General features: G+C 30.6%; 3 protein-coding genes and 1 non-coding gene across 7 annotated transcripts in view; 3 read left to right on the forward strand and 1 right to left on the reverse strand.

Annotated features, from left to right (window-relative positions):
- The window catches only part of LOC136988365 (rac GTPase-activating protein 1-like), a 41,906-nt gene extending 31,491 nt beyond the window's left edge, over positions 1 to 10,415 (forward strand). For 3 of the 4 annotated variants that reach the window (XM_067286254.1, XM_067286253.1, XM_067286255.1), the window contains exons 9-16: positions 169 to 379; positions 476 to 658; positions 744 to 846; positions 924 to 1,029; positions 3,118 to 3,250; positions 3,417 to 3,525; positions 5,938 to 6,037; positions 10,160 to 10,415. In XM_067286254.1, coding sequence (XP_067142355.1) covers positions 169 to 379; positions 476 to 658; positions 744 to 846; positions 924 to 1,029; positions 3,118 to 3,250; positions 3,417 to 3,525; positions 5,938 to 6,037; positions 10,160 to 10,226 — 1,012 coding nt within the window. In that variant the 3' untranslated portion in view covers positions 10,227 to 10,415. The remainder of the gene's footprint in view (positions 1 to 168; positions 380 to 475; positions 659 to 743; positions 847 to 923; positions 1,030 to 3,117; positions 3,251 to 3,416; positions 3,526 to 5,937; positions 6,038 to 10,159) is intronic. The other variant, XM_067286256.1, reaches the window with a different exon arrangement.
- A 1,827-nt stretch (positions 10,416 to 12,242) lies between these two features.
- On the forward strand, positions 12,243 to 12,315 carry TRNAF-GAA (transfer RNA phenylalanine (anticodon GAA)). Its single transcript has one exon. It is a non-coding gene; the product is annotated as a tRNA-Phe (tRNA).
- A 4,904-nt stretch (positions 12,316 to 17,219) lies between these two features.
- Positions 17,220 to 18,037, reverse strand: LOC136988358 (patatin-like phospholipase domain-containing protein atgl-1). The gene has a single exon (XM_067286245.1). It carries the CDS (start codon positions 18,012 to 18,014, stop codon positions 17,220 to 17,222), a length of 795 nt encoding a protein of 264 aa, XP_067142346.1. The 5' UTR covers positions 18,015 to 18,037.
- Positions 18,038 to 21,747: 3,710 nt separating this feature from the next.
- On the forward strand, positions 21,748 to 23,393 carry LOC136988363 (BTB/POZ domain-containing protein 1-like). Its single transcript, XM_067286250.1, has 2 exons — positions 21,748 to 22,031; positions 22,111 to 23,393. Exons 1-2 carry the CDS (start codon positions 21,808 to 21,810, stop codon positions 23,198 to 23,200), a joined length of 1,314 nt encoding a protein of 437 aa, XP_067142351.1. The 5' UTR covers positions 21,748 to 21,807; the 3' UTR covers positions 23,201 to 23,393.
- The last annotated feature ends 350 nt before the right edge of the window (positions 23,394 to 23,743 follow it).

Consider the following 23,743-nt stretch of genomic DNA (forward strand, 5'->3'; position numbering starts at 1 on the left):
ATGAAAATAAATTAATAATATTAAACTCATATTTAATTCATATAACTGATTTTAATTATTTCTGTATTTCACTTATAATTTTACATTATTTTTCTAAGAAAGCAAAATTTGTTGTTAAAGTTTGCTGTAAAAATTAGTTTATTTTAACAATGAAAAAAACCATTTCAGTTCTGCAGAGAAACTAATTGGCAAAGATCATGTATTTTGCTTGAAACTAGTCATTTATCCTGAAACATGTTCACCTTGCAGCTGTCATATTAAATATTATAAACAGGCTTTAAAATGCCAAGACTGTGGAATAGCTTGCCATCCAGAATGTATAGATAAAGTGCCTTTATGTGATTCTTTCTCTCATACTCCAAGTAATAAAGAAACAATGGTATGCAATTTAAATACAAACTTTTATAAATAGTTATTGAAAGTAAAATTTTTTTTTACTGAAATTTAATTCTTTAAATAAAAAAAAATTTTATAGGGCATGATAACAGACTATACTCCACTTGTTCCACCAATGATTCCTACTTTGATAATACATTGCATTAGGGAAATAGAATTAAGAGGACTGAATGAAATAGGTCTTTACAGAGTATCTGGTAATGAAGAGGATATAATAGAACTAAAAGAGAAATTTTTAAGAGAGCAAGCAGTACCTGATTTGGTAATTTCAACTTACATAGTATATTTAACAATGTATTTTTACATTTATATACTAAATGTTTAGTTACTTTTGTTAAAAATTTTAGTCAAAAATCAATATTCATGTCATATGCAGTACAGTTAAGGAATTCTTAACTCTTCAAGAACCATTGATAAGCTCTGCATGGTCAAACTTTGTTAATGCATCAGGTATTGTATTTTTTTTTTACTGCATTTGTCATTGAAATTTTTATATAAATATTGGTAATTTTATTTAACATTAATAGAAATGAAAGATAATGAAGACAGTCAAAATAATATACATCAAGCAGTGAGTCAGTTGCCAAGACCAAACAGAGATACATTGTCTTACATTATTCTTCATCTTCAAAAGTTAGTTAATGTATTCTATTATCTTTTTAGAATATACTAAATTCACATTTTTTCTCTTTATTAAATTGTTTGTTGCAAAACTATCAAATTTAATTTGATGTATTAAATTAATATAATTATTTTTAATTATTGAATTTATTTATTTAATTGATTATCATTATAATCAAGATAATTTGACCATTAAACAAATTGAATAAGTATTAGTTACTAATTATTATTAAAAATATCTGGTTTAAAATAGACCAATTAAATTAATGATTTGAATTTGATTAAATTTTGATTAGATTAATTCAAATTTATTATCATTGTCAACAGATAGCAAAGACAACAATTAATAAATTTGAATTGATCAAATTTTAATAGTTATTATGAAAACAACTGCTTAAAGTAGGATTTAAAACTGCAACAATAAACTGAAAATTTGATGTTAAGTACGGATGATGGGTATGCTTTAGTCATATCCAGTGGTGATATTCAGCGGGTTCGCACAGGTTCGGCCAAACCCATTGTTAAAATTTTCAGTTTTCCGAACCTTGTTAAACACACGGAACATTTCTCAGTGGTTTTGTTTTTTTTTTAAATATATTAAAATATACGTATTATACTCTGTAATACTACTAAACTAGAGCCTTATACCCCGTTCGCACCGAGCATTTCAATCTAGATTGTGAGCAAGGTCGGAGACTATGTCTTGGTGGGATCTCTCTCAACCGTTTCAATCTCGACCGAAACGAGGTTTAATCGCGATCGATTCAAGAGAGTTCTTGAAACTAGATCTAGTCATAAGAGAGATCCCACAATCTCATGTGCGCGAGATAATACAAGATGGCTGTTGGGCTATGGACAGCGAAATAAAAAGGATATTGTATTACGAGAGACGATGACATCTGTCTATTATCAGCAGTGCCATTTGGGGTAAAAAATTTCTCTGCCTTAAAAAAAAAAAAAGGTCAAGAGCACTAATATACTATTGTTACCTGGTCTTTGCCCAGGGCTCGTTACGTTTCAAATACGCCACTGATTATTAGATATATCCAGTGGTGATATTTGAAATAGTTAACAAAGGGTTCGCTAGCAGAAAATTTTTCCCTGACAATCACTGACAAACGAAATGGAAGTTTTGGCCAGAAATAAATACAATACCTTTTCTTGCGATATATCTAATAATCAGTGGCGTATTTAGAACGTAACAAGCCCTGGGCAAAGACCAGGTAACAATAGTATATTAGTGCTCTTGACCTTTTTTATTTTTTTTAAGGCAGAGAAATTTTTTACCCCGAATGGCACTGCTGATAATAGACAGATGTCATCATCTCTCGTAATACAATATCCTTTTTATTTCGCTGTCCATAGCCTGACATGTGTTCCACAGCCATCTTGTATTATCTCGCGTGCATGAGATTGTGGGATCTCTCTTATGACTAGATCTAGTTTCAAGAACTCTCTTGAATCGATCGCGAGTAAACCTCGTTTCGGTCGAGATTGAAACGGTTGAGAGAGATCCCACCAAGACATAGTCTCCGACCTTGCTCACAATCTAGATTGAAATGCTCGGTGCGAACGGGGTATAAGGCTCTGGTTTAGTAGTATTACAGAGTATAATACGTATATTTTAATATATTTAAAAAAAAAACAAAACCACTGAGAAATGTTCCGTGTGTTTAACAAGGTTCGGAAAACTGAAAATTTTAACAACGGGTTTGGCCGAACCTGTGCGAACCCGCTGAATATCACCACTGGATATATCACAAGAAAAGGTATTGTATTTATTTCTAGCCAAAACTTCCATTTCATTTGTCGGTGATTGTCAGGGAAAAATTTTTTGCTAGCGAACTCTTTGTTAACTATTTCAATTATCACTACTGGTCATATCTAGTATTGGCGTGAGATTTTGAGAGCTTTGTCATCCAAATATTGATAACTTCTTGTCTGTTCATCTTATACAGATGTGATGTTATGTTCATATCTGTGAATAATATAGTATAAAAGTGCTTTTAATAACTAGAAATTTTACAAACTGAATTTTTTTTCAAAGATATTTAATTTTAAATATTTAATAAATTATCATTAAATTTTTTATTTACATAGAGTTGCTAAAAATCCAAAATGTAAGATGCCGATAAGCAAACTGGCAAAAATTTTTGGTCCAATAATTATAGGATTTTCTACTCCAGATCTCTCAATAATGGATATGGTAACAGAAACTGAAAAGCAACATATGGTAAAATTTTTTAGAAATAATAATAATAATTTTAATAAATTATTAATTTCTTAATTGACAAACTAAGATGGAAGTAGAAATAATAAAATTTTAGTATTAACATAATTTATGAAGATTCAAAACGTATTAAGTTATAAAATAATATATTTGTTTCTTTTTCCTACAGGTAATGGAAAAGTTGTTAACTATATCAAGTGATTATTGGAACAGTTTTGTAGACTATTCTGATGAGAATATTTTCACAACGGTTCTTGAAAATCCAGAATATAGACTAGGTATTTTGTATTGTTTTACAAATTACAGCGTTCTTTTTAATCTTACTTATTAGAAAATTGTAAATTTTTTAAGAACAATACTTTATAGAACAAAAAATGAAATATTGGTAAATATATTAATTTAGACATTTGATCTGAAAAAGCTATGCTATTAAATATAGATTTATTTATAGTAAGAATCTTACATCTTGTCCAGTTTTTTTTACTTTTAGATCTTTGTTAAATTAAACAGAAAGCTGTCTCTGTTTCTCTGCACTAGCAGTCATGAATGAATGATTACTTCACTCTACTAATATGATATTAATTTTTATTCTACATAGAAATTGTAATAGAAAATGTTTAACAAATGGTATTTGCTAAACATTTTCTTCTCAAAACTATATTGCTTTGTATAATTCATAGATAAACTGGATGTTGAATGTATTTAGTAAGACATGTTTAAAAGAAACATGTTAGATCAGTTCACCCAAATTGAAAGTTATAAATCCATTATTTATTTATTTATTTATTTAATCTCTATAGAGATTTCAAGTAAAATAATCACTGTTATTTGTCTGTTATTTGTCCTAGAATATAAAGTATATTCCAAATTAAATCAAAATGTTAACTGCTTTTTCTTTTTTTCAAAAATAATTCAATTAGTAACAAAAATAATTATTGTATTCTTAGAAAATAAAATTAAAAAAAGTAATTTTGCTTTATATAACACTCTGAATGGGCTATGTTTTATATAAGTTTAATATATGTGGATTTGTGTTTTTATGGATGACAAATTATTCGGTTGACCCTTGGATGCATAGAAATAATTCTGACTATTAATGCCTATTTTTGGAATTTATTGTGGAGGAAAAGAATATTGGTATAAAAATTAGAAGCAATAATACAAGTATAATATGATGATATGTATGAAAAAACACATGGTATGGGAAACTGTTGTGTCCAAGAAGCACTTGCAGAAGGCAACATTGTCTTCCTAGAACTGGATGTTGGAAATGGTTATGTTGTTTATTACAAATTTAACTGTTAATTATGAGGACTCTGGGACCTGTTTTGACCTTTGATACTGTCAACATCATCAAGTCTCTATTTTGCCTTTTTTTGTTGGGAGCTGCAGTTTGATACTGTGTTCATGCATTCTTGCTATTCATGTTAAAAAAACTAATTTTAATCATGTTGTACATCTGTACAGATTTTTTTTTTTTGCACTCAGCAGAAGAAAGAGGATGTTAATATTTGCATTTGTTATTATCATTTAAGGATAAAGATATATTTTTAATATTCAACCAATCATCAGCCAAATTAATCAAGCCCAGTTAATTTGGCCAATGGTTGGTTCATTATTAATACTTTGGGTTCTTGGGATGTGTATATATTTTTCATATTTATTACATAACAAATTATGGATCTGATATGAACAGACACTCTGACACTCTGACAGACATTGAAACATTAAAAATTCCTTTGGATCAAACTATCATTTTATGTAATTCAATTTATGTACAGTTTATGTAATTCAAGATTATAATCAATTATAGAATGTATTTGTCAGCCTCAGTACAAAGATGAATCAGAAATTATCTGCAGTGTTCTTGTAAATTTTATTAAAAATTTTTGAGAAGCAAATCTTTACATCATTTTATAACATAGTCCTCTAGCTTCTCAATACTTTTATTTTATCTGTCTACAAACTTCTGAATCCTATCAGGAAAAAAGTTTCAGGCTGAAACACAAGCCAAGTATGCACTGCTGCTTTGACATTATGGTCTGAAACAAATTGATGACTTACTAATGCATCTTTAAGAAAGCCAAAAAGATGATAGTCCACGGAGTGAGACCAGCACTGTCAGATGGATAATCTGTTACCTCAAACTTCAGTTTATGAAGAGTTTTAACTATCCTAGTGAGGAACTATGAGAAAACAGTGTGTCATGCAGCAAGAGAACCTTGAGCAACTGAATTATCCATCTTAAACTCTTGATCTTGTTCCCTGGGACTATCATTTCTTTGATCGTCTTAAAGATGCATTGATTTACTTCAGATAGTGACTTCCAAGAAACCTGAAACTTTCTTTTCTTGTTGACAGGACTCAGAAGCTTGTAAACAGATAGAGCAAACATGTTAAAAGGCTAAGGAGTACATTAAAAAATGATGTAAAGGTTATTTCACAAATATGTTTTAATTAAGTTTTCAAAAACATTGTGAATAACTTCTTATTTACCCTCATAATTTTTTGATAAAAAGTAACAAGTATTAGTTGATCTTTGTATACACAGCGAATGGATTTCATCAGACTTATTTTATTACCAAGAATATTAAGAATTATATTTCTTAAGAATATTGCTTTCAAATTAATAAGTATGCAATTGTAATTGTTTTTATAATTATACTGGATTTTTTATTACTTTTTCAAAGTCCGTGCTGGAAGTGTACTTGGCCCTCTGCCTGAATGTAATCAGGATTCTCTGTCAAAGAAGTCCCAAGAAGTGTTAGGAAAACCACCTCTTGGAATAAGGTTAGTTTATTTATTTATAATAAACATTAATTTTTTTAATATACAAAAGGTAATGCTTCAAAGAAAAGTAATTACCACCCCTAAACAAGAACACCATAGATAAAAGCAGTAATAACAAATATGTAAAAGATACAATAAAAGAAATAACAAGTGACATAAAATAAAAGCTAAAACAGACTTAAAAATATATTGTATATAAAGACAATCAAAACTAGTACATTAAATAAACTAAATAATGTATAACCTTTCTTTAAATAACTTTTTAAAATTAATTTTAATAATTTTAACTAATTTATTAATATATTATTTTTATAGTAATTAATTTTCAAATTAAGAAAATTTAATAAAAATGTTTGTTGTTATAGAAATAAAGTATTCTTCAAAATATGAATTTATACAATATAACATATTGCTGATTGGTGATTAAAACCTATCTCCAATGGGCCAAAACAACATATTGGCATTAATGAGGTTGTAAAGTCAATTTCTACCTACTGCCAAAACTTTGTATGTGGTGTATATCTTTTAGGCCCTTTCTCTAACATTGTTGAAAACTCACAATCTTGTACTCAAATTTTACTCTCTTAAAACCATGTTTTTTAGCTCTTCTGTAAAATTTTAAAGAAGTACAAATACAAGGTTTTGATTACCAACCAACAATATATATAAATATACAGTGTGTGCCAAAAGTTTCCATATGTACAAAGGTGAAATGTAACTTTATTCACAAAACATTAAAATGTCAGCATTAAGATTTGTCAGTGGATTGACAGAGTAAGACAATGGAATCATGGATGATCTGCCTATGGGGTAACTTCTAGCAGGACTTCTTATGTGAAATCTGGATTCTGTTTAGGAGTTAGACACATGAAGAAAACCCAGAACACTGCATGGTGGCCAGCCCATTGGTCAGACACAAATAGGGATTGCAATTGCTGGATCCCTCATCCAGCAATCCAGCTGGATCCAGTGCATTCTTCGGCCTGCTGGATCCGCAAATACTCAATTAACTTTCTAAATAATTGCGCAAAAGTCTACATCGTCGCGTTGCCGCTTTGCTAACTACTAGACTGCTACTAATTACTTTCTCACTACTTTACTAACACTAATAATTAAATTACTTATAAATAAACTATACCTTAATCAATTCAACAAAATTTAATAAAATAATAACGTATTCAATCGCTTTTAACGATCTTCCTCAGTTACAAAAAAATACAACATTAACTATAGAACATAAAATGTGTTTGGAATAAATGTAAAAAGAATAGTGCTTAATTACATTCCATTTTTAAACAAGATACATAGATGTACTGCCAGGTCTAATAATTTTCATATTGTATACCGACGTAATCCCACTGTTTTCAAACTTTTAAGAAACGATAAAAAGAAAGAGGATCGGAATTCAACAACGGGTATATATTTGGTGCCTTTACACGACCAACGTTTCAATTCCAAGCTCGTTTATGTGGGTGCAACGATGCGCAGTTTAAAACAAAGGCTCAAGAGCACAAATATACAATCAGTAAGAACCTTGACAACACTGCGCTGGCATCATACGAAAGACAGAAGGATGTTAACGTCCAATGGGATCAAGCGGCAATTATAAAAAAGACGACGAATAGGCAAACGGTCAAACATCTGGAGAGATTGGAAATCTGCAAGGCGCACATGACAACTGGTTGTATAAACCATAGAGATGCGGACTCATTGTCTACCATGTGGAGATCCTTTTACATTAATTAATGTTATTAACGGACAATGCTGGTTTCATTGGATCTTATATACAGGGTGTTTTTTTTAAACTGACGGTACTCAGAGACATCTGTAGAGCAATCTAACAGCCGGACTGTTGCCAAATTTGGAAGAGTGACTAAGGACGACATGGGAAAGAGATTCCGCGAAGAAAAAAGTAGTACCCAAATTTTCCAGTAGGGGTGGATTTGGCGCTGTTGTAGCAAAACAGCTAAGAATCTGCATAAAATCCAGCTGCAATTAACAAACACACAAATGAATAATCAGACAGAGGTTTCAGTGTAATAACGAAAGTTTAATTAATCAGCAAATAACCTTCTCCCTTCTTCAATGTGATCACCGTCCTGCTGGACAACTCATTGCATCCTGAACACCGTGTTCTCTATGGCCGAACGTAACATGTCCGCAGGAATGTTCATCACAGTTCGAGAAATGTTGTCCTTCAAAGTCATCAAGTTTGGGACACTACCAAGATAGACCTTGGACTTTAAGTAACCCCACAGGAAAAAGTAACATGGGGTTAGATCCGGGGAGCGAGGCGGCCATGCAAGTGGAAAAAAGCGACTGATGACCCTTTCTTCAGTGAAGTGCTGGTAGCTTTTTCGCTACAACAGCGCCAAATCCTCTTCTACCGGCGAATTTAGGTACTACTTTTTTCTTCGCGGAATCTCTTTTCCATGTCATCTTTAGTCACTCTCCCAAATTTGGCGACAGTCCGGCTGCTAGATTGCTCTACAGATGTTTCTGAGTACCGTCAGTTTAAAAAAAACACCCTGTATATATTTTTTCCGCTATTTATTTTGTTTATTTATCTATATTTTGTCTGTTTGGGCGTTTTTCGTTAATTTTCATATTTATTCTGAACACATTTTATGTTCTATATTTAATATTCTATTTTTTTTTTTGTAACCGAGGAAGATCGTTAAAAACGATTGAAAACGTTATTATTTTATTAAATTTTGCTGGATTGATAAAGATGTAGTTTATTTAACTTATTCTACTTCCAGTACATAGTTTTATATACTTATAAATAACTACAGACTAATATGTAGAGCCTATATATGAAAACTGGTAAGACTGATAGCCACTTAGCCACTGATTATCCGTCCTTACATTATTATAATATATTAATATAAATTAATCAGTAGAATTGCCTTTGCTATTATTTAACTTAGATTATAATTATAATGTAATCTTTAACTAAACATTTAAAGTTAATTATCTCTATCTCAAGTGTTAAACCAAACCAAAGTTAAGTTTACTATCTAAATGTGTAAGAAGTTTTACTGATTTATAGTGACCAGTCTAAATAATAAAAGCTTCTTAAGTATTTTTTTAAAATGTTTTATTTCATTAAAAAAACATAAATTGCAGGATAGATAGATAGACAGATAACACTTTATTGCACCAAAAATACATCCATGCTGGATCCGCGCTGGATCCAGCTGGAATGATTTCAATCCAGCAAAAATCCAGCTGGATTGAAAAACACTGCTGGATTGCAATCCCTAGGCACAAACTAACTACCAGTGTTTAATGGTTTTATTTATTTGGCCACTGGTGGACTTGATTTGTGTCACTGTATGGAGACTTTTGGACATCCTGTATTATAAAGTATTTGGAATAAATTTTTCCAAGGGAACATTTACAAATCACATAACCCAATATTTTGTAAATTTTCACTGCCTCCCCATCCTATTGCTTCTTTATAGCCAGACAATTAATGGGACTGTGGCAAACCATTGCTTCTTTTTAGTTGTACTGTTTACATTAAATCTTGTAACTCAATTTTTCATCCACTTCCCAATTAAATGCTAAAACAAGAAGTTTGATAATTCAGTGTTACATATATAAAACTAAAAGGTAGAAGATAAAACATATTAAAAAAACACTTTTTATTTACATAAATGTACTAAAAGGTAAAAAATAAATTTTCTTCAGCTTTTGCCATATTCTTGGTATTTGCCATAATAAAAGCATGGACACTCATGGGAAGTCCATAAAAATTTATGTAACTAAGAATATTTCTAAATATGAATGCTCCATGCTTTTATTTTTGGTCACCTATTACCAAGAATATTGTGAAAGCTGAAGAAAGTCTAGTTTTTGCTTTTTAGTGCATTTAAGTGAATAAAAAAAGTTTTTTTTTTAAAACTATTCATATATTTTTTATTTCTATTTTTTGTATTGTTTCAACAATTTGTATTCTATATTTATTTTAAAATATAAACTTTTAATTGCTTTATGATTATGTAAATTTAATAATTTTTATATTTTATTTTTATTTAAAACAAACTTTTTATGAAAAATGAATATTCATTTATAAAACAATAATTTAAAAACTTTTTAATATAATTATTTATTTAGGAATAACAACAGTGCCAAACATACTGCCAGACGACATCGATTTTTTACTTCTCCCAAGATCAAATAAGTTATTTTCTTATCTTTCTATGAATAAAATGAAATGTATTTCATGAATTAGTGAATTTATAAATGTATCTGTGAGGAATATGTTAATTCTTTTGTTTCATATTTATTCATGTATTACCATTATATTACTATATACATGTATTTCTAAATATGTATTAGCATGTTTTAAATTTCTACAATAAATTTTGTTCTGACGTATTTGAAAATCTTTGGTATTCTAAAGTCTAGTTCATTTTTCACAGTGCCGTAACTAGGCAGGTGCAACAGGTGCACCCACATAGGGTCCACTTGGAAGGGGCCCAAAATGCATGCATTTGTTTTATTTTCCCAAACCTAATTAATTAAGAGGCCTAAATGCAAATTCTTGCACACGGCACAGGAATGGCTAGTTATGGCACTGATTTTCCATGTACTGTACATGTTTAAAAGACATTTTAAATAAAAATATAAAGATTTGTTTCATAATGTTTGGATGTCAAAGTACAAGGTATATTAAGGTCAGAAATTGTCTGAGGTATGGAAGGATTTAAGTATTTGGGTTTATTCATGGATCATGATGTCAATAGCCAGAGGAGGAGGTCAGATATGGAATACAGGTTGGCTGGCTGGTTTCTGTGAATGTACTCATTCTCTGACAATATTCCATTATTCAAAATGGCCAAAATCGATCAAATAAATTGGTATATGAATAATAAACAACAAGCAAAAATTATAGAGACATCATCACAATATCAGGCTGCAATTTTTAACCATAATTTTAATTTATTTAATTTGAAATATATGCTTTCGATCTCCAATTAGTAATCTTGTCCCTGTACATCATACTTTTCCTGATAACAACAGCCATGCCAGTCATCCATGTAACTCCATTCTGGGGAAAATTTATAATTGAAATCACGCAAATGTCCGGTCTAGACCGTTCTTATGTAGTGAATCAAGGTCTTCTGTCCCTAAGCTTTCCATATCTGGTTTTGACTTTCATCTATCCGATAACGTTCTCGAGATTAAGGAAGGACGCACAGACAGTGCAAATTTATAGGTCTACAATTTTTACTTTTCCGGTTATGTATAACAGAGGAAAAGTATGACAATCGATCAAAGAATGACCCCCCTCCCAAATTTTTACATTTTTGGACTCGGGATCTTGAAACGTCGAGAAATGCAAAAAAATTCAGGGGTTTTTTCTGTATGTATGGATTAGTGTGTGTATGGGGATATGATTTTGTTCATCTCTTTCTTTAAAGCTTAATAACTCCTGTGCTTTTTGTCGGAAATTTCTGAACTTATGTAGGGAGGTTTGCTTATTAGGGGGGTTGATGATATTAAATTTGGGTGGTTAACGGTCGAGGGGTGGGGGTGATAAAGGGGGTCGTGTGTATCTCCAGTCGGGTCGAACTTAATGACGATTTTACTCGTATTAGCATTTTATAACTTTTTACAAAACCCATCCCTACCCTCAAAATTAAGCTTTTAGCCATTTTATAATAGTTAAAAGTGTGGCCGCCAGCGCCAGAGATCCCGGACACTGCCTGGCAACATTGCCAACGAGAAGTTGGCTGGCAACATGTAGAAAAGGAAGCGCGAAAAGTTCGCGGGTTTTTGCCTGGATGTTGGCCGAGGATGTCGGTGACAGTTCTCACCTTTTTAATAAAGTTTTTTGTTACTGTTCGTGTTTGTCTGCTTAGTTCTAAAGATCAGTAGGAACGAATGACAAAAAAATATAAAAAAATTTTTAAGTAAAATATCAACAGATGGCGCCACCAAATATTGCCGAGAAAGTTAAGCAACTCGTCGCTGGATTCGTTTTCAAATTTCAGCCCACTAAAACTTATTTTTGGTTCATTGGAAACCATTGTGGTACACGTCATTTTCATTCTACTGTGCGACTTTTATAGACTCGAATCCAAGAAGACGAATAGATTTCATTATTTTTCATTTAGCGCTTTTGGAAGAGGAGTAACCATTACTATCTAACACCAATATTATTTAAGTAAAATATGAAAAGAACGAAAAGTAAGCCGAAATAGCTCAGTTGGGAGAGCGTTAGACTGAAGATCTAAAGGTCCCTGGTTCAATCCCGGGTTTCGGCAATTTTTTTTTCTTTTTTAAAAATTATTCTACGCTTTAAATTAAACGTTTAACTGTTTGCTTATGTAACTAAAATTGAAAGTATCAGAGAAGTTAACTCCATTTTTACGTTACTTCTTAACAATAAAAAGATATAAAATTCATGTTTCTCAAGAATATGTTTAACGCAATAAATACAAGATTTATGCAAATTTAATAACATAATTTTTTTTTTTTTTTTTGATAGTATTGAGAACTCAAAGAACGTAACTCTCGTTTACCATAATTTTTATTTACACATAATTTGTTAAATATTATATATTATTTATACTTTAAGGTGATATATTAGTTAAATTTCTGGTCACAATATGGAAGATATTTGCTTTATGTTAAGGTTAACATAAAGCAATGTGTCTTCCATTTTGACATTTAAAAAAAATGTCTGCCCTCTATGACATAAAACATCAATAATCACTGTCAACATTGAAATAACCCTTAAAAATATTAACATTTTGCTTTATTTATTTATTTTTTTAGTAAAAACTGCATTTCTTTAAATTATTATTATATTTTTTAAATTTTTAACCTGGCACAATACAGTTTCATCATTTGACAAATGATTCTCGCTGATCAATTTTACTAATCAATACAAATCAAATCAGCAAAAATTGATTATGAATAAATTTAATAACCGAAATTAAATTTAAAAAATACTGCTATAAACAAATTTAAATGTTGTAATTTTCGCACTTTAAGTTTTATTAAATGCATACTTTCTGGCTAATCAACGATAAAACTGAAATTAGAGTAAAAATATTAATATAAATCCATTTAAACAATCAATAATTAACTATCAATTTCATTTTTAAAAGTATACTTAAAATATTTATAATTATATTTTGACTCAATTAACATGTTTTTCTTTTACAACTGGATTATGTGTAAAAATATATATCATCTTAACAAAATGGTTGAAAGCTTATTTAATAGTTTTCGTATTCAAAATAATATTTTATGCATATATTTATTGTTGTATCACAAAAATCGGTTAAACAAAACAACTAAGGCTGATAATTATATTTAATCAGCATCACTTTTTTTCTGTTATATACCTTAAATACCTCGAATTAACGCCTGAGGAGAACTTGAAACTATGCTAAATTTTTCTGGATAATTCTGTATTGCAATCAGAAGTAGTATCACAAAATATTACTTGTTATTCAAAATTTCTAAAAATAGTGCAAGTGTTTTTGTCATGTCATGTCAAAACAATACAGAGATGGCCAGATGGGCGAAATGATAAAAACATCAGGTTCCGAAAAAATCAATTTGCTAAATTTTTTTCAATTTATGTTTTATCATTTAGTTTCGGATTATTTTCTGTATTTAATTACTAAATTAATTGATGTTTTCTAAACGTTGAATTTTGAAATCGCTATTATTATGTTAAAAATAGAAATAATATAATGCTAAATAAGGTCATTACTTTTATCATTGAGTATATAAAATCAAGGATGGAGATAATTGCCATTACTTTTATCCTGCAATTAAAAATAGTATTATATTTTTATTCAATTGCATGAAATCTTAATCAATAATTTTGATCTTTTTTGATATTTCATAATTATTTTCTTTAATTTTTATTGTGTACGTTTGAAATATCATTTCAATATCAAACTGCTTCTTTGTCATTCGCTGTTGACTTGTCAATAACGAGTTTAGAAACGACAGCAAAAAGATTTTAACTCATTTTTCAAGAATTGCAACAAAATTACTGTCTACGAAGGACTACAAATTTTGTATATCATTAAAGTCATGTATTACTTAAGCAAGTAACTGTACAATAACCTATTTTAAATTGTTTAAAAACAAAACAAAATTAATAATTTGATACACAACCGACATGTCCTATTTTTCTTGTGTAAACGACAGATGTTAATTAAAATTTATTTTGTAATAACAATAATTTATATGAAATGTAGTCATAACGATAGATGATAAATAAGTTCCGAGTTTAAATTAAGGCATTGGCAAATAGCATGTACTGTACTGTACGGTCCTCCACTGTACTGTACTGTACATATGACATTCATACTAACATTTATTTACAATTTATTTGGGAAGAGGATTAGATGTAAACAAAATTATCCTTTGTTTTTAAAATAAATATTGTTCGGTAGTATTTATTAATTGCTTTTGACATTGACTTATTGACTTATTACTTGAAACAGATGGATTTTATTGCTTTATTGCCGTTTTATTGTGCATTTGTAGTTTTCTAAAAGTAATTCAGTTTTTCTCTCTGACAATAGAATAAATTTAATGAGCAATTATTTATTGCGACATTGTCACAATGCTGGGCTGCAATTTTTAATCATATTTTTAATTTATTTTATTTAAAATGTATGCTTTCCATTTCAAATTAGTACTGTAGTGTCTTGCCCCTGTATATCATACTTTTCCTTTAACAATAGAGCCGTGCCAGTCATGTATTAACTGCTTTCAGGGGCAAAGCTTTGAATTGAATGTAACTTCTGGTTTGTATCGAAGTTTGTATATAGTTATTCGGGGCCTCCTGCCTCTAAGATTTCCATATCTGCTCTCGGATTTCACCTATCTAACTTCATTCTTGAGATTAAGAAAAGACAGACAGATGGACGACAATAGGAATTTATAGGTGTACAGGTTTTTCAAATTGCAGCCCAAAAATGTACACTTACTGGACGAAACGAACAGAGCTATTGACACTTTTCGTGTAATTTTTAACTAGAAATTTTATATAAAATGACGTTATATTTTAAAAATAAACAATTGTAATATTTAAAAATATCTTTATAATTACAACAAAGATAAAATTCCAGTCATTGTTTATCGAAACAACGAAAGTTTCGTCACGCGTAGCCTAATTTACATGAAAATAAAACTGAAAATTCTTTTATCTAATTAGTTAATACGATGAATCGTTCTCTGAATTATAATATGACACCTTTTGTGATTATAATATGATAAACTGTTATAAAAATAAATTTAATAAATATTAAACATAACATTTATTGCATAAAATCTTACTGTTAAAAGTTTAGCTGCACAGATTTCATGCACATGTACATAGGATTTTATATTAAAATATGAAATTAAATTATATAATTACATTAAAAACTTGTAAAATATTTTTGTCTTTTAAAAATTGCACTTGATATGTATATGGTAGCGAGACTCCAAATCATATATACTGTATATACATTGCAATGTAATCATCTAATTTTACTTGTCAGCATAGATAAAGGAAGATTTTCTAAGTACAGACTTACGAGTACGGCATAACTGTTCTGCGTGAACTTCCCGACTATAAGAGTCCACAGTTTCCAAATTGAAGGGTAAAGGCTTATGGGTAGAAGAATCTATAATATTGTCTTCTAATGAAACTGACTGAGAGTAGTCCATTACTTCTAATTCTGAATGAGAAGAGGAACACGTCTGAGTCCCACTGCAGATTACTATTTAATTATTTTTCATTATCTGTCATATCATACTAATGGTATTATTATCCTCAGATATATTAAATATTTCCGTAACTTTAACATTCTTGTCATCTTTATAGAAAAAGGCCATTACTGCCTCGTTGTTATTTGTCACTTCTAGTGCTTGTTCAAAAGAATCTGCATTTTCGGGTTCTATATACTCGATATAATCCTTTTCCCAATCCAGTACTTTACTTGCTATTTCAAATGGATTGGATTCTGTGCTGTTATTTTGTAAATTCTTGAAAGCATCAATGACCGTTTTCTTCTTCTTTTCAGTGATGACATTAGGTTCAGCCCAGTTGACAGTAAATCCAAATTTCATGTTTTTCATCATCCTTTCGGGCATAATCTCAACCACGGACGTTCTTCGTATCGGTTGCTGGCAAGGAGTATTTCTAAATCCAGCATAAGATATTCGTCTCTGCCTGGCAGATTTGTTTCTTTCGGTTCAAGATAATTCCTTATTTCCGGTAGACTCGATCAGATTATCAAATTCTGGTAAAATGGAAGACATCTTTGTTGGCATAATCAAATTCAGTAATAGCCAATTGACAGGAGAACTTTGCACTGTATTGATGCTTTTTGCTATCAAATTTGTTCAACAATCCTTTTGCTAATGATAGAAATCCATGAAGACTATTTTTCATTTCAGCTTGTATAAATGGTAATAATTTCCATACTTTCCAGCAACAGAAAAAGTAAGTTCAAATGGGAGAACACAAGGAAGAACAAGGAATGGTAATATTTTAATTGGGTGATGACTAAAGAGATAATTGATAATGCCTTTGTTTGCTTTATCAGAAGTTTCTTGAATTGCTTTAACTACAACTTCAGGTAAACTATCTAATAGTGCCATTTGACGTCTATACCTGCAGTCAATACAATCATCATGAGGATGTTCATTTCTAATTTCAGTTTCTTTAGTCTCAACTGTACTTTACTTTTTGTTATACAAAAAACTAGACTAGTATATATGGTCGTCGGAATTAGATTAAGAAGGATGGAGACGGATTCTTATGAACAAGTAACAAGCACGTCTTTATTGAACAAAGAGCGGTACAGAACTGGATGTGGTGCGCAGGCGCGCTACCAACATAAACATACAAGAATTGCCAGAGAAAGCGCTGCAATACATAGCATAGACCAGGGGTGGGCAAGCAAGAGTTCAGTGGGAGCCGAAATGTAGGTTTTATAAAATGTATGGGAGCCACAGTTTTGTACTGTCGTTGCAGATAGTATGGTAAGGCGCGCGATTTTATTATATAACATAAATATAATATAAAATAAATATCGAATTTTTTTAATAAACATATTTTCACAAAATTATAAAAATAAAATTGTAAAAATAATAATTAAAAAAAAAAAATAAGAAATTAACACTTTTAGCAAGAGCCGCATGTAACTCAAAAAGAGCCGCATTTGCCCATGCCTGGCATAGACTGAACTGCTAGACACCTTGTGCATGATATTATGCTATTTCTCTGAAGAAATTTTAAAGCATCATCAAATCCTTCGTTAAATATCTGACTCAATTTCTCAGGATGTGAAGGAAATAAAGAACTTGCAATATTATACAAATTACCAGCTGAAATAGCAATACTGGTATTGGAAATGTGTAACTGAAGTACACTAGATGTGTCTTCAGGGCAAATATCACCCTCTCCAGCAAATGGACAAACAGTTATTGTATTTTCATCTAAAATAGGTTGATTGTTACTGAAACATCCATCTATGTAAGACACTCCACGTATTGTTGGGGGTATAAAACCAGTATAGATAGGAATGAAACAAGTACAGAGCAACGCTTGAATAAGCTCGTCTCTTCTGTCAAATTCTGATAACAATAAATTCTTTCTGTCGTTCCAGCGAGTAAGTGAAACATGAAGACGACCAGTACATCTGAGATGAGCATCTTCTGGTAACAATCTATTTAAGCCTTCATACAACATTTTATTGAGATCAAATCGTGGATGTAACGGACCAAGAATACTAGCTCTTGCCTCATCTACAATTTCTAAGACGACACTTTTAATCTCACCCAATGGAACACTACATATGAGAGCACATGCAACCAAAGCACCAGCTGATGCACCAGTTATTTTATCAACAAGAATATGAGGTGCATAACGTTTGAAACATGATGCAACTCCAATGTGATAGAAACATCGAAAACCACAACCAGAAAACGAGATGTTCATTTTTCATCGCCTAAACAGTTAACGATGTCAAAATCAGTCACTGGCGTATATATAGGTATATTCGACGTAACTATCAACTACGTCAACGTTTTTAATATACTAACGTTTAGCGAACACATGACGTTCTTCCATTATCTCGCAATTATGTAAGGCGTTTTTGTCCGATAACCAGATCACGTTTTCATCCCCTCTCATTCTCTTCCAGTGAATTGATGTTCTTGAATATAACGGAGAATCCACTTTACCAACGAGTGCGAAAAGCATTTTCCATCTAATATAAATATATTTAATCGACTACGAAACTTCCGGCAAGTAATATCAATATAGTGACAACAAGTGCTAGGACTATCAGCGGAAATGCGATCAAAATTGAAAGTCCTAAACTTAATAAATATTAAATTGCTAGGCTGATTCGAATTCGGAATTTTTTGAACAAAACAAAATATTTATCTATAAGCCTACTTTTGATCTGTAATTATAAAATATAACGCTTTAGAACGACTAAACTTCGGCACAATAATTATTCGGATACCTGAAATTTAATATTGCTTTAATAATTAATAAAATATTAAATACATAGTCTATTACTGCATGGCTCCTTCAAGAACTGGCAGAACGAGGAATTCGTGTAAAACTGGAAAATAGAGATTCTGAAGACGAAGAACCCAAAAAATTTCTCTACAGATTTCTTTCGTAAAAGTTTGGTAACGATAACCGAAATCGTTGATCAAATTGTACCGAATGATCCAGATTTTGATAGGATGCCAAAGCAAAACGAGGTGTTTTCAATGCGATCTTCTGCTATCGACATTTGCTTAAGGAAAGAAAAAGAAAGCGACCAATGAAACTACACGACTTCATCGCAAAAAACAAGAATTTCAGAAAAGCCAGGAGCTTCGTCATGAAAAATTAACTTTACATTTCTGTGCAAATATGTTTTTGCTATTTAACATATATTATTTTGCAAAAGTTTATATAAAAATAACTTAAAAATTATAATAAAATTTGTTTATTTTTTGGTCACGTGTTCCCCTATCCCTATTTACATTGGGTACGTTCGTTAAGTCAAACGAGTTAAACGAGAATGACGTCATCGTTATTCTGGTTTCGTTAGACTTTTCGAACGATACGTTATAACTAAATGGCTGTTTCTAAAATCGAAGATATGAATGTTGCTAGTGCAGCCTTATCCGAAATATTTTTCTTAGGTTGCTTCGGACGGACAGTTATTTCAATAATTTCACCTTTTAATTCACAATTTAAACACTCGAGTAGACCTAGAAACATCGATATCGTCGGGCGCCATTTTCTTAACGAAGTAAATTAAGGGCGCATATACTTTTGGAATCAAACTGATCCAAGATCACTTCGATCGTTCAAATCGTGTATACAAAGGAACTACTGCGATCCGATCAATCTCTATTTACGTATACAAACGCCATCTAGGATCAAGTGGATCGCGATCAAACTAATCCGAGCGGAGGGTAGGATCGTTTGGATCGGATAAAAGAGATTAAAGATGGCGGCTTCCATGGTTGAAGTTAAGCAGTAAATAACGAAGAAACACGTTTGATTGTTGACAAAGAAACTTATTTAAAACTTATAAATGGCAAGTAAAAACATCATTATTAAAATATCCGATAAACTGAGATGAAAAAATAAGTATTTAGAGACAATTTTGCTACATTGTACAACAAGAATCTATGACGTGCACTTTCATCTTTTCTGCAGTTTTATTTTTTAATTTTGTGAATTTTTTTTTAAATTTTATTTTGTGGAAAACAATTTTATTCACAGAGTAATACGATTTAAAAATTCGTATGAATGAGCACAAACAATTTTGTCAAATAAACGATAATTCATAACAGCGTATGTCGTTTAGTTCTAACTACAGTTTTAATATCGAGAGATAAAATGAATTATTTTAATTTAATTAATTGATCCTTGTTAGTTAACATATACAGAATTTCAAAGATATTATACGTATAATATTTTTAAAATTCAGTATATGTTAACTAACAAGCAGAGACTATTATTAACTAACAAACGTTTGCGCCATCTTCGATTCTACTCGTATACTTTCCGCCATGACAGAATCTATCTGTATCACGTGACAAGGACTGATCCGATTTTACAGATCGATCCATACAAAACGAAAAGTATATGCACCCTTAGAGTTTCGTTCGATACGTCATCACCGCGGAGCATGCGCACTGAGCGAGACTACTACTTTTCGAACGATTCGTTACTAACGCGTTTAACTCGTTCGACTTAACGAACGTACCCTTTATGTTAAAATGGTCTCGTTTAACGCTGTTTCGCTTAGTGCTTTGTCGTCTAGGAACGCATCCCCCGCGTTAAGTGGGGTCTTACTGTAATTGGTCAAAGATCCATCCTACTGTTTAATTACAATTAAATCTGCAATATTTATTTGGTTTATTGTTTACTTTTATCTTTATGAATATATTCTATAATAAATATACTGTTAAATAAGTGGTATTTAGTCAATTCTACTTATCTATATATAATATAATTTTCTGATTAATCTGTATCATTCGTTACTATTATTATTGATAGAGTAAACAGTTTTCTAATTATCATATGCTGTAATTTAAACGAATTAATTTAAAAATTCTTTATAAAATAGCAAAAGATTTTAAAATGTTAGACAGTTTTGTTTAAAATATTTCAATTCTGATACTTTATTATTTGAGTGTTAACATGCGTCTCTACATAGGGCCTCTCAGAGGTCAAGAGAAGCTCGGGCCACTTAATTCTTGAGATTGAAATCATGACTAACATCTATTGACGGGAAGATTTTGGAACCAAGAAACAAAACAAGATGAAAAAACGAATTGAAAATAAAATTTTGAAAGGTTTAATTACAATTGTGTGGTTTGTTATAACTACGCGGTTAATAAGAACAAAAATATTTACTGATGTACTAAAGAATTAAAAGTAAAACACTGAATTGAGAATAATTAAATGTAATTATTTTTACATTATCAAAAGTTAAGGATTTTTTAAACAAATTTGTAACATTTCTTTTTCCGGAATCTCGACTTCCAACTTCTAAGATATTTTTACTATTTACCATTTATGAAAAAAGCTATTCTTGCAAATATATTTATTATGTAAAATCAGATTTATTAAGAAATATTGAAATTGTTTTCTCAAATGCTCGTCAAATCAAGAAACTACGTGTAGATCCATAACTTTTCTGCCAATAAAAAAAATAAATGCATTTAATTTCTTTTTACTGAAAGAATAGATCTAATTCTGATATTTTGTCTTTAATTAATAACTTTTCCTGAACAGCAAATTTCATTTTATGACACTAATTACCAATATACAAGCGCTTATATTCGTATATGTAAAATGTTCGAATTGAAATCAAACTTATCACCGAAAGTTAGGCTTATGTTGAGAAAAAAGTTAAAATTATATTAACTTTCATTACTGTATTTAATTTTAGAATTGACAAATTATCAAGTAAATATTTATGACATAAATAGAATATTAATTTTGTTATGCCTATAATTAAAAATTTGTAAAAGATTTATTAATAAACAAAAATAATACCGTCATTTCACTGCGCCAAAATATTAATATATTTAACATTGTGAAATAAAATCTTATCAGTGATCTAACAATTCGATAACATATCTCTGTGACAAACCGTTCAAAAAAAGAATGAAATTCATACTATAAATATGGAGAATTCGCCAACAGATTCAAACAACACCAATAACTGCTATTCAGTAACAGCAGAAAGAATTTTGATCTCATAAATATGGAGAATCATAAATCTCTCTATTTGAGTGAATACAAAAGTGATGTTCGTATTTTAGTCACAGTGAAAGGAGACGTCTGGAGAATTCCTGCTCATAGTCTTATCCTTTCTCAAGCTGGAGATACTCTGTGTAGAATGGTAGAAGCTACAGCTTTGAACGAAAATGGATACAAAGAACTGGTTATAGAGGATATCAAACCATCAACTGTTCTAACTCTGTTGTGGTATGTACAAAACCTGTAAAGTACAATAATAATAAGTTATTTGATTTAAATATTTATACTGATTTATTATATTTTATAGTTATATCTATACTGGGAATCTCTCATTAAACGAATTAGAAGACACACTGGAATTACTATACGCAGCACAGAAATATCATCTTTATCAATTAATATCTATTTGCGAATGTTCTCTTTCAGGCCTTATAAATATTCAAAATGCCTGTGATGTCATTACATCCGCCCGAAATTTTCGTTTAAGATCTATTGAAGAAAAATGTCTAGAATTAATTAAGAAATTTACATTTTTGATTCTGAATTCCAGCTCTTTTCTCAAGTTAAATCGTGATGTTTTAGCTCTCATTCTCAGCTCGGATGATTTAAATGTTGTAAATGAAGAAGCAGTCTTCAGAGCTCTCTGGAAATGGGGTAAGAAAGAATGTTGCCGACTAGGAAAAGTAATCGATGAAGAACAGATCGGTGAAGTACTGGGCGATCTTCTAAATCATATCCGAGTTCAGCATATTAAAGATATCGCATCTTTTCCACTATGTCTTCGTTTGCGATACAAACCTCGTGTCCAAGTTACGTCTAAAAAACATGATAAGAAACATGAAGAACCGCAAGAAGTTTGCAAAGAAAGAACTCTTTATTCCACCGATGCTTTCAATTATTCTTCTAGATTATGTCTAGTAGAGCCTCGATGTTGGGAAAAAATTTGTGAAATGTCGGAGAATACTCTGTTATGCGCCTTGATAAGTGCTACTCGTGCTGTCTATCTAACTGGATTTACCTTTGATCTCTTGGAAAGAAATTCACTAAGTAGTTGCTTCTTTCTATCAGTCACAGAAGAACTAAACGGAGCAGAATTAGTCAAACAAGAATGCCAATGGGTAGATAATTATGATCGGAGAAATAACGCTTTGGTAGAACAATGGCACCTGTCACAGACCAGCCTCTCTTCGCCTTTACTGATGTCACCTGGAAAACTTTATGCTTTGCGTCTTCATGCTGTGATAACTAGAGGAGATGCTTTTCCCTGTCAGACCCTGAAGCAAAATCGAATCCACCAAAAAGATGGTATTGGATTCGTGTTGCACGGTTCTCAGTTGGCCGCTGTACGAAACTTACATTTTATTCCTCTAGAGATGGACAATATTTGGGATAACTGACTCACATTATAATTTAATATAATTTTTTAAAGCTACAATCATTATAGCCGTATTAGGATTTCAAATTTTATATTAATTTAACATAAATCAATTAATGTTGATTTTGTACTTATTCTATATTCAAAGTAATAATCATAAATATATTTAAATTATGATTTCTATTTTTATATGAACGTACAAAGAGTAAGCTATATTATCAATTACTTTGTACTAATAAATAAATAAATATACTGTATCGTATTTAAAATTATATTTATATATTAAATAAGGATTTTGATTGAATTTATTTTCGTAATTAATTTCTGAACTTGTACTGTATTTCTCTGTACAGATTTTAATATGTTCAGACTCCGATTTCTGTTCGAAATAAAGCATTTTTTTCCTCGCTTTAATCAGATCAGTGACGTAACCAGGAATTAGGTTTGGTAAAAGCTAACAAATTAGCCTATAGCAGTTGAGCTGAGTATTCAGGGAGAGGCATCCGCACATATCCTTTGTTTCTCAGAATAATGCATACCAATCGTTTAATATATTAACAACGCT

The sequence above is a fragment of the Centruroides vittatus genome, unplaced genomic scaffold (genome assembly GCF_030686945.1).
Source record: "Centruroides vittatus isolate TY-2023 unplaced genomic scaffold, ASM3068694v2 scaffold_3293, whole genome shotgun sequence".
Taxonomy (NCBI): domain Eukaryota; kingdom Metazoa; phylum Arthropoda; class Arachnida; order Scorpiones; family Buthidae; genus Centruroides; species Centruroides vittatus.